This window comes from Sander lucioperca, chromosome 2 (assembly GCF_008315115.2).
Source record: "Sander lucioperca isolate FBNREF2018 chromosome 2, SLUC_FBN_1.2, whole genome shotgun sequence".
NCBI classification, from domain to species: Eukaryota; Metazoa; Chordata; class Actinopteri; order Perciformes; family Percidae; genus Sander; species Sander lucioperca.
This window is the reverse complement of record NC_050174.1, coordinates 3,944,749-3,957,007: the sequence shown is the minus strand read 5'-3', so window position 1 is coordinate 3,957,007 and position 12,259 is coordinate 3,944,749. Positions and strand designations below refer to the sequence as shown.

The window sequence follows — 12,259 nt, the reverse complement described above, 5'->3', positions numbered from 1 at the left end:
CTCTCCCAGATGCACCACAGAGCGCCACAGGAAGTCGTTCCTGCCTGTGGTCATTAAACTCTACAACACCTCCCTCAGAGAGTCACACACCCCCTCTCTGTAATCATCTTATCTCAAACATAGACAATTCACTTCTCTTTTTTATTGCACTATAATCATCTCAACATAAACAATCATTTTCTCTTTTTATTGCACTATTTGCACATTAACATTAACACTGTACATTTCATATTTTATTTATTATTACTGTATATTTGTTTGTATTATATATGTTAAAAGTCTGGATAATATGTTGTTTGTATATGTTGTTTGTATACCTGGAGTGGTAACAAAAATAATTTCCCCCTGGGATTATTAAAGTATTTCTGATTCTGAACATGTTTTGGTGTCAAATGAGTAGGAAACGCCTTAGGGTGATTGAATGCCCAATATTGTTGCAAAGTGAGTAACTGGGGGTTCAACTTAAAGTTGCAGTTCTGGTGGAAGCACTAAAGCTCATGCCTTGGTTGGGTAAGTTTTGTTGTAGCTTTGGTCTCCGTTGTATTGTGCGCCTTGGAAAAACATGGTTGGCTATTGAGCCTTTTTGTTTGGAGGGACCTTGTGGTTGATGCATTTGGTTGAGCACATGTAATTCCAGATCAGTGTGCTTTGGGTTGCTGTAATTCTGAAAAGGCAAGGCATTTAAAAGGATTATGTTTTTATCTAGCTGCAGATCACTTGGTTGGACATTTGATCACTGGTACTAATTGTGCTAAACATTAAGAGTTTTTTGGGTCAGGGGGTGTAATGCTGGGTGTACATACTGTACTGACCAAAAACATCTTAGTAATACAGTAAAAGAACTCACTGTTCCCAGGTTGCTTTCTTTGGCTTATCCTCCTTCTCTTACTGTTTATTCTCCCTCTTAATTTGCTCCTAGGATCCCAGGTTGCTGAGGTGATACTAGATGACTGGTTGGAGTGGAGAGGTTGCTAAGGTTAAATGACATTTTGAAGAGCAAACGTTGGCAACATTTTAAAGTATGTTGGCTCAGGTAGTGTTCCTTCCTGTCTATACCAAGGTTATAATCGTTACCGAAAACAAACGAAATAACGAAAACTAGGTGGGAAAAAACATTCTTGTAAACTGAAATAAAAATAAAAATGAGGCATTACAAAAAAACGATAACTAACTAAAACTGTAATGTCTGTTTGCAAAACTAACTAAAATAAAATTATAGAGTAAATGTCCTTAGTTTTCGTCTTTGTCAACGTCTTTCATAGAGCAAATAATGTCATATCTTTCAGAGTTGACATTTCCGACCATAGACCTGTTTTATACAGTCTGTGCTGTAGACATATAGTTTCCGACTGGAAACCCAGAAATTCCGACATTCCATGTCAAATTGAACACAACATAGTCCGTGCCCCTCGCCTGGCATCATGGCGGTACTGAAAGTCGGAAGAAAGCGGCAGAGACCTATTTGATTATGACTGTGTCAGATAAAAGCAAGTGCCTTGCAGTGGAAGGTGGTAAAATGTGTGGACAATTTATTACAGGGAAAAATCCCACAAATTTTAAAGTACATTTGAGAAGCGCGCACAAGGAGGCTAACCTAGCTTACCGTAACAAGGTAAAGGAGAAAGCAAAGCCCCCTTTCCCCGAAACAGAAGCTAACCCCGGTGTGCCAGGTTAGCTGGTGATCATGTTAACTGGTGATATTTGCATAAAATCAGTGAATATTCAACAAGGCCCTGTCTACTTTTTAACAGCGTTCTGCTCTGCCTCTGCCCCTCGAGTGCCAGAGGTTCACATTTTCACAAAGTGTTTGCAAGTGAGACAAAATAATGGATATCGCTGGAAACATCACCAGTTTATGTGTAATACATGTCCGTTTAAACATTATCCACACAAATACGACACATACCGTATGAACGGAAAAAAATAAAATGAAACAACACGCTAGAGATCTAGCTGGGATTCGAACCTTGGATGTCATGGACAAAAAAAAGTTGATGGCCTAGCTTCTACATCATCTATACCAGTGGTTCCCAACCTTTTTTCCTTGGCGCTCCCCCTACTTATGTCTAAGAAAAGCTGAGCCCCCCCCTCCAAAACCGAAGTTGAGGTAACTCTCGAGATAGAGCCTTACTTTCTTTTTTGATACAGAGGCGTTATCAGCACTTTTACGTTTCTCCGCCATGTTTCATTCATAAAATAGTGATGCCGTGGCGGCAGGAAAAACGAGGATGATAGCAGCTAGCAGCTGACCTGATGACAGCAAGGGTCCCAGGTTAATAGGTCCCGGAGGTTTGGCCTACTTGAGAACAAAAATACATCGTTTTTATACAGACTTTTGTATACATTATATATTCTATTGTATTATCATAATTTGTTTAACATGTGCAAATATTTTTTTTTTTACCTCAACCTCAAACCAGATAAAGACTTGCGCACCCCCTGTGATCTTTGCCACCCCCCTGAGGGGTCCCCGGACCCCAGGTTGGGAACCACTGATCTATACCACTACACTACACACCACTGCAATGATTTAGTGATTTCTATCTATATATTGGACTTTTATTGAACTTTTAGTCTAAGTTAACACAGGTTAACATATGAGAGAAATATACGCCCATGTTAACTGGTGATGTCACAATTTAACATGGGCAAATGCAAGCCTTGAAACAGTAAAGGTTAATCTTTGCCTCACATAACAAAACCTAACTGATGTACAACAAACTGGCATGATTCCACTTAACACTTTATTCCGTTTTGGGGGTAAAAATGAAACACGTCAGTCATGCACAAACGTGATCATTTATCATTGTTATTGTGGGCCATCTCATACGAAGAATGTGTAGGCCTATCTCAGCACAAACAGTCTCTTTCAATCTGTGCCACAAGTCAACTGATTATAGTTGTGTTTAATTTCATTAGACCCATATTAGAGTATGTCTGTGTCAACCCAGAATCGCGATTTTTGTCTTATGGTATACACTATTGTGATGACCATATGGCCATTGAATGTTTTGCAGCAAGGTGCTGATCCTCGTTTTCTCTCGGGCGACTTAGTGTTATCTTAATCTCGGTTAAGTTATGAATTGAGTTGCAGCAAAAGTCTAGTGATTTGAAGTGAAGAACATATGAAGCTTATTTTCTCAGTTTGACTTTTATTTATCCCGCACATAATTTGTTGGCCTACTCTGACAACACAAAATGGTCATTATGGTATATGATTACAAAACTTCAATGTACTGAGAGAGTTTGATAACATTCAGATGTTGCTGTTTCAGATTCCTAATATAGGTCTAATGAAATTTGTATGGATAATGCGTAAACGGACATGTATTACACATAAACTGGTGATGTTTTCATTGATATCCATTATTTTGTCTCATTTGCACACACTTTGTGAAAATGTGAACCTCTGGCACTCGAGGGGCAGAGGCAAAGCAGAACGCTGTTAAAAAGTAGACCGGGCCTTGTTGAATATTCACTGATTTTATGCAAATATCACCAGTTAACATGATCACCAGCTAAACTGGCACACTTGTTCTGGTACAGGGCGTGGATGTATGGGTACAGGGCCAGGCAGCATGACGGAGACAACAGCAGGACAGAGAACACTATAGGAGGGCTTTCACCGGCGACCCGATAGCTGCTGGTTAGTAAATATGCAGGAGCACCAAAAGCGCGAGAAAGCGTGGGTTAATATGTGGATTGATACTGGGATGTCTACACAACTGTGTGAGTCGATGGACTTCAAAAAGTTCGCCACTTTACTTGAACCAAAGTTCAAAACACCTGTTCATGTATGTCTTCTTTAGTCTATTGGCTATGTTTTTTCCTGAAACACGTCGCTTACACATTTTGCACATACTGCGGCATCTTGTGTAGACTGTTTACATATTTGTGCTCATCATATGTACAGTGTATGTACTGGTGTTATTGTTGAATACATTGTGAATACATATTTCTAAAATTGTATGATGTTTTTGTTGAGTTATTATTACACAATACTTTTTCTGAACACTAAAACTAATAAAAACTAAACTAAAACTAAGCATTTAAAAAAATAAAAAATAAACTAAACTAGCAAACCCACTTTAAAAACTAATCAAAACTTAAAACTTAAAACTTAAACTTAAAAATTTGAAAACAAAAAGTCAAAACAAAATAAAAATAAAAACTAATGAAAAATGCAAAACTATAATAACCTTGGTCTATACGGCGAACAACCCAAAAACGTTTTTTGAACTCTTTGCATGGCCCAAACCAGAGTTTGATGCCATGGATTGTTTTTGCCCATCTGGAGCAGGTACTCTTTCAAGAGCACGTGGCTCTTGTGTCTGCACCACTGTGTAATGTATAATTGTGTTAAACATTAAGGGTATATGGGGTCAGGAGGTGGGTGTACATACTGACCAAAAACATCTTACTTAATATGGTAAAAGATCTCACTGTTCCCATGTTGCTTTCTTTGGCTCATCGTCCTGCTCTTCATGTTTATTTTCCAATTTGCTCCTAGGATCCCAGGTTGCTGAGGTCACTGGGTGACAGGTTGTAATGGAGAGGTTGCTAAAGTTAAATTACATTTTGAAGAGCAAACGTTGGCAACATTTTGAAGTCTTGGTTGGCTTGGGTAGTGTTTCTCTGGTCTATATAGACAAAACCCCAATAACATTTTTTTTTTTTAAATCTTTGCATGGCCCAAACCAGAGGTTGATGCAATGGATTGTTTTTGCCCATCAGGGCAGATACTTTTTCAAGAGCACATGGCTCTTAAATGTTGTGTTGTACCACTGTTTAATCTCTCTAGTCTTCTGTCTTGTTACTCTTAAATGCTTCTCAGGTGCTGGAGTTGCTGGCTGGGGGGGAGACTCTCTTTAAACATCAGCATGTTAACAGTGTCATTGTAAACATGTTGGCATCCTGATTGTTAGCATTTAGCTAAGTTATCGCTGTGGCTACAGTAAGTACAGCTTCACAGAGCCGCCAGCATGGCTGTAGAGATGTATTCAGCAGTAGAATGAGGCAGCTGATTTCAAAAACCAGCTGGGGCCAGAGGGGTCAGTTCGGTGTGAATATTCGGGAGGCGGGGGTTGTTGACCATGCCTTTAGGAATCAGTGGCATTGAGGCTGTGTTGTTCTTGGGAAATGTCACCTCAGACTGTTTGGGTGTCTAAATCTTAACTCTGGGTACTTTGGTCCCCTCATTAACATTGTAGATTCCTTTTGACGCTGGATTCAGGAGCGTCTGGAAAAACAAAAAGCATTTGAATATTGAATTCAATGGCCTGTTGAGGGAGTCAGTGGCCATTCAGAGTGTGTAAGTGTATACTGTTTCTCCCTCAGACCTCCCCTGGTGGTACAGAGAGCGTGTGAGAGAAACTAATGATAGGTATACCAGGGTGTTGCATACAATTGCAAAATCATTGACACAAAAATTTTGAATACAAGGGCAAAATGCGCATTCTATGCCCTTCCTATCTACATTCCTACTGCTTCCTCTCCTTCCGTCCTCCTTCCTCACTCTGTCTTTCCACCACAGGGTAAGGGTTACAGCGTATTGCTTTTTGAAGTAGATATTTGCATAATCAGATTAGGATGCGTGATTGTCAGTGGGCTCCCCCATCAGAGGGTGCTCCAGAGGAGAGAGCGTGCTGTCCAGCCCAACAATGGATGACACCCCTCCTCTCTTACCCTCCAACCAGCCTGCACCTGCATCCCACCCACCCATCAAGGCTGCAGGTTGGCCGTGGCGGCAGTCCACGCTTGGTGTTGCAGCCATGGAGGGGTGAGAGAGAGCGAGAGGAAAAGGGAGGAAGGAGGAGGGGGTTTGAGTGCATGACGGGAGTGGGAGGGCAGGGGTTGAGCTGAGATATTTAAACATGCAGAGTGTGAATTGGCTTTAAGGGGATAAAGAGCTCAGGGCCTATCGGTTGGCACCCAACTCCAGAAATTCTTTTTCATGGGCGCCTCAGCCGGGAGAGCGAGGGGCTGCCTGCACTGATCTGGCCCATTGTGATAACAGATTCAGACAGTGTGCTAGACGCTGATAAGGAAATGTGCTCTCAATAGACGATTACCCACATACTTGGGAGAGAATAGTCAATCAGGCAAATATACTTGGTGGAGGGAATGAGAAGCGTACAGATTTGTTATTATTTTTGATGCAGGGTTTCATAATCCTGCTAGAAAGTTGAGGTCAGAGTAATGCTCATACTGTGATTGGGCGATTTCTATAAATAAGGTGTATCAGCAAAATGCATTTCACAGCCTGACAGCATATGGGGAAAAGCTGTCACGTCTTCCTATCCAGTTTCAAATGATGACTGAATAATTGAACATTATGGAGTCTGAAATATACCAAAATATTCAACATACAAAGAACTAAACAGTTTTTTTAAATATTGCACCTTATATAATTAAGATGTCTAGCTTAATACCCACAGTAGTTTTATTTGGTGTTATTTCAGTTCACCATGAAATTGCTCAATTCTCTGTGAAATTGCAAAAGAGGTAAATACCTCCAAAATGCATGCTGTGGGAGAGGCAGACTGTCACTGTACAGTTGTTTTCCCTCACCCAGTACAATACGATTTATTTAGTATTTTTGCAGGATTACAAAGAATCACCTGTCAGTTCCCACAGGCCTCCAGTCAGTGTGTCCAGCTGCCCTCTGCTCCGTTTACACACCATTAGCCAGAGTGGAAGCGCCCAAAACCAACTCAGTGTTTACTCTTCAGCTCAGTTAGTTACAGCCTTTTGCCTGAAAATGGAGCACATTTTCTACAGTCACAATAGGCGATTAGGCATGTAAATGTCTGACCTCGGTTTAAATGACATACAAGGAGACGGGTGCAAACAAAACTGCTGATATCGGAACTGGAGCTGAAACACGTCGTCCATTAATCAGTTTGTCAAATGACAGAAAACTATTTTAATAATCAATTTGGCGCTTAAGCAATTAATAAGCAAAAATTACAAATGTTTTCTGCTAGCAGCTGCTTTTCTTTGTTTTATATTATTGTAAGATGAATATCCAAGCCATTTGAAGATGTTACTTTGAAGTCTGGGAAATTATAATGGGGATTTTTCACTATTTTCTGAAATGTTATAGACTTAACAATTCATTGATTAATAATAATAATAATAATAATAATAATAATAATAATAAAAAAACCGATAGACTTATCAATAATGAAAATATCTTCAGTTGCAGCCCTAATTAAAACTATAGTTATTTTTTGATAGTTTGATGCTGTTTCCCATATAAACCATTAATTTGATTGCACAGTAACATTTTTTACATTGATTTGTTGGGTATAGGAGTTTACATAAACAATTGGAATCTAACAGGAATGAGTTGGTGGCTTCTGACATTTCTGCAGTCTCCTTTCAAGTAACTCCTATCTTTACACTTAATAGTTATGACTTCAATGTTGTCAAATACCGCGTGTAGCAACAAAGTGGCCTTTTCCTTAAGAAAACTCCATCTGCACATTGGTCAACTGGACAGTGTTTGACTCCAGAATGACCTCCGACTCCTGGGGTCACAAGTTAAGCTGCCACTTTTAGCACTCCTCTCACAGACCTCTGGTCAGTGGACAGAGAGCAGAGGTCAGCGTTGTGTCCACACGCTCATCACAGGACTTGTGTTAACATTTGACAAATGTTTCTGGGCTTATTGAGCACCAACAAAGAGGCAGCAGCTCCACTCTTTAACTTCAGAACAGTTGTCTTACACAGTGTGAAATGATTTCATCAGAGGATTCTAACAGTGTGTCCTTATTCCACGCTACATACTAATTGTATACAGTATATGCCAATTAGCTGTATACTATGTCTTTGCAGTTAGTATAGAAAAGAAATCAACATACTAAACCGTTTTATACTAACAGGAAATGGTACAGTATTGGTGCCTATGCAACGAGAATGGTTTTCCAGGATTTAATAGTTTTTTTGTTTTGTTTTATTAGGTGTTCCTGGGGCTGTTTAAACACAATTTATTTGTATTTCCCTCCAATTCCTTGTGCATTGCATTGTTGGACAATCATATCCTTCAACACAAAATTAGGTGTTTTAGTATGCATATTGACTGTTTTGAGTCTAAAGACAATACCGTTTAAAAAACACAGGCTAAGATTTAGTTCATAGTTTGGAGTCTACTCAGAAATTCAATGTTTGGTAGCCCTAAAATGTTTCCTGCTTTTAAAAAATACAAATGGTTATAGTGACCTCTTTAATTAAAAAGATCCAGAAAGTATTTTTTATTAACAAGTCATTAAATAAATAAATAGTTAAAATAAATAACATACTGTATATTCACAAGCACACCAAAATAACTTACAAAAGAGGTATCGGAAGATAAGTAGCACACTCTTCACAGTAGACAATCAATTCATAATCTTTGGCTATATGACATGCGTATTTTACAAAAACTCAAATGAAAACACATTTAAATGAGAAGATATTGTGTGGTCAAGCATGAAATTACTGAAAGGATTGCCAGTTTTGCTGAAATTCCTCAGCCCAATCCTAAGTATCACAAATTTGTAATCAACAAATACTGAACATTGTTGTGTGAAAGGGTGAGAAACAGCAAAAGTCTTTCACAGAACTGTTTCTTCTGAAGTCACATAACCTTCATAAATGAAAATTAAGGTCAGATTTAGTCTTCTCAAGAAAAAAAAACAGCATGTCGATTTAAAAAAGAAAAAAAGTGCCCTTGGCTATTTTGAGACGATTGCAGGCTGGAGAATTGGCTGAGCCTTTATCTATTCAAATGCTGAATCTATTGCTTGAAATGAGAAATTCCTTAATCCCCTCCATTTTCCTCATCTGCAAAACACCCTGTCATTGCAAACTAAATTAGTTCCAGGTGGACCGGCAACAAGGAATATTAACATGAAGACATGAAGGGAATATTGTCTTACACATCCATGCAGAATACAAATTATTTTGAACCCGCAAAGCATATTTCAACACTGATCAGCATGGAGGCTGTGACCACATTTTCAGCCATGGTTGGAGTCCACAAATATAACACAATATTGCATCTTCTGCATTAAAACAAGTGTCACACACGGGTGACAAATGCAGAGGCAAAAATGAGTGTCGAGGAAGGACAATATCAGTTTTTTTAAACCCAGGAAAAGTGTCCGCTCAAGGGTTTCTTTTTTTTGTGGTTTCTACCAGGCCTCGGAGCTGTCGCAGCTGGATCCAGGTGAAGGGACTTCAGTGTCACTGGTCAGGGCCCAGGGATGTGGAGGGGAGTGCAGCTGCTCCATGTTTCCTCTGAGAAAGGTGAGCAGAGCGGTGGGGGAGTGGCTGGCCGGCTGACCGCTCTGGCTCTCCAGCAGCTGCACCAGGAAGTTGATGTAGCGCATGGCCAGACGCAGGATCTCATTCTTGCTCAGCTTCTTCTCCGGAGGATGGGTGGGAATGAGCTTGCGGAGCTCTGCGAAGGCAGTGTTGACGTTGTGCTGGCGCCAGCGCTCCCTCGTGTTGGTGAACACCTTCCTGGTCATGGTGCTGAGTAGAGCTGCAAAGATCCAATGATTTATTGATTAGTCGATTGACAGAAAATGAATCAGCAACTATTTAGATAATCAAAGTTTTTTTTTTTTGTTTCTTAAATGTAAAATATTTTATGCTCATCTTTGTCATACACGATAAACTGAATGTCTTTGGGTTTTGGACCCTTGGTTGGACAAAACAAGACATTTGACAGTTTCTCTTTTACATTTTTTTCATTCATTCATTTTTTTAATCATTAACGAAAATAATCCTAGTTCTGAGGTGACTGACTGGAAGCAAAAAGCAGAGTGAATGTATGTTAGGAGGGAAACTGGCCACCTTATTTTAGTTCTTTGCACAAAAATTGTAGATATTGATAGACATTTTTTAATAAAATCGTACAAGAATATTTATCGAAATCTATGTTGTTTGCTGCTTCTTTCCGCAAAATACAACCCTCGTATTTGACCTCTTTTTGTTTAAAATTGGAATTCCTTCATATTCAAGAGGTTGTTTGGCTCGTACCAGGCTTTCACATTAAATTTAGATTTTGGAAACGCTTTAACCCCTCTACAGTATTATTATTATTATTATTATTATTATTATTATTATTAGCAGTATATAAACCTTTAATGGATGGTTAGGTCCTCTTTAATGGGTGCCCACACCATAAATTGAGGCTGGTGTATAAACGGATAATGAATGACAATATAGTTTGTTTATATATAGCATGTGTTTTCATATTAGATGTAACTGTGGACAAATGTACATTAATAAACACTTACAAATGTATGTTACAAATAAATTATAAAGCATATGCCTTTTATTATTACATTTTTTTATTATTATTTATTGTTTACATAGTGCTATTAAATGCTAAAAAGCCCTGCTATATTGTATTATATATTATATTGAGACTTTATGGTTAAATAAAGGCTGTTCTACAACAACAAAAACTCAAATTATTATGAACAGATAATTTGATCTTCAAATTACACATCATTTATTTACCATTACAGCTGCAAGCAAAGAGTACATCACATCTCCTTGTAATACACTCTTGGTGATTAATGACTTACTTTACCAAAGTGGAAACACGTGGCCTGAAGGGGAAATACATGCTTCAATATACCACAGATGTCTCACCTGTACGTGTGTAGAAATGTGCAGAAATCTCAGTTGCAGAGTCGTCGTCCACAGGTCATCAGTATCCAGGAGTCCGGCGTAAATGTCCTCTCAGTTGTGTCTTCTCATGCTCGCTGAGAGATCCTGATGGGCGAGAGGGAAGAAGAGAGTAAAGGCGAGAGGGAGTATGAGGGAGGGAGGGATGGGGTAAGACTGCTGCATGCTCGCATCCCACATTTTATAGCAGGGTGAACCCTATTGTGTGACGTGTGCTGTCGTGGAGCCTCTGTGGCATTGTGTGTGATTTGGTGTTAACTGAGCAGTGATTGTTAAAACACACGCCCCCTCCTCTTCTATCATTTAGAACCAATGGAGGTGGCTTCATGATTATATTGTCCACAAATCATCACTTTAAACGATTGTCATAGGTGTCTCTATGCAACATTTAAATGGATTCTGGGTGTTTTTTTTCTCTACAGCCTTTTAAGTGACTATTTGTGCTGCTTTTATGATTCATTGCTCATTTAATCCTTGAAGGTTTGCATTAAAGGTGACAAATACATTCCTATTGAAGTGAAACTGAGACGTTCATCTCTCTGATCCTTCTCTTACTGCTGTGGACACTTGTTCCTTTCTGTTTCTCTGACATTAGGCATGGACAACCCACCATCCCCTGCACCGTAAAAAAAGACCTTGATATCACTGCCTGCTCTGCTATTGAATTCAGCCTGATTGGGCCACAAAAGGTAAAAATACCATATCCAGATTGACAGTCGAACAATGTGGGTTTTGTTATGACTATGGTAATCTTGTTGAGCCATTCCAAGAGGCCACACATAAATTACAGCGTTCTGACTCACCTCTCTCCAACTACTCCTCTCTCCTCTCTCTCCCCCCTTCTCTGCCTCCCACTTTCAACCTCCGTTCAGATAAAAAAACAAAAAAAACAAGTCTAGTTTAACCAATTGTCTCTGTTCCTTTTACACCCTTCAAGTGTTGTTTCAAAGACGCAGCCTTCCATAAAAGTCTCTGTGTGGAGTAGGAATTTACATAATCCGATTAGGGGCTGGGATTAGCCCCCGGCCTGGAGAACGGGCCCGATGGGGGCTGTTTTCTGAATCGGCCATTCATGGGCCCCGTTGCACGTCCAAGAGGCTGCACCTGCAGGCCAGGCGCCGCCGCTCTCTGACTCCATCCAGCCTCCACTGCAGGCTGAAGGTCTGCAGACACACTCACTGTAGGCTATTTGGGCCAGTCAGTTAACTTTCATCACACCTACATGGCCAGGTGAAGATTATACCTGATTTGTTGTAATGTATATGTCATTGCAGGTTGGGGAAGAAGCATGTCATGCTACGAAGCTGCTTTGGGAATTATTTAGGTTAAATTAAGTGTAGCGTTTTAATATGTAAGCACACTGTGAGAGACAAAATGAGATGACTACTAAATCTCATGAGGTCAGGTCTGGCAGCAAGGAGCTTGAATAACAGAGGTTACTGCTGTTTTTATTATTGCTCACAACGTGTTTATTAGACTTGTATGTGTAGATGATTCTTGGACATAGAATTGGTGCTGCAGTAGTAGAGCTACAATAGTTAGTTGAATAATCGATTAGTCAGACGACAGCCAT

At 39.6% G+C, this 12,259-nt stretch overlaps 1 protein-coding gene across 1 annotated transcript; it reads right to left on the bottom strand.

Moving 5' to 3' along the window:
- Positions 1 to 8,231: 8,231 nt before the first annotated feature.
- On the bottom strand, positions 8,232 to 11,245 carry tal2 (T-cell acute lymphocytic leukemia 2). The gene is made up of 2 exons (XM_031305856.2): positions 10,651 to 11,245; positions 8,232 to 9,529 (listed from the first exon to the last, which is right to left on the bottom strand). Exon 2 carries the CDS (start codon positions 9,513 to 9,515, stop codon positions 9,177 to 9,179), a length of 339 nt encoding a protein of 112 aa, XP_031161716.1. The 5' UTR covers positions 9,516 to 9,529; positions 10,651 to 11,245; the 3' UTR covers positions 8,232 to 9,176.
- Positions 11,246 to 12,259: the final 1,014 nt, after the last annotated feature.

Coding starts and splice junctions, on each gene's coding strand:
- tal2 (XM_031305856.2), bottom strand. CDS start 9,515: ATGACCAGGAAGGTGTTCACCAACACGAGGGAGCGCTGGCGCCAGCAC.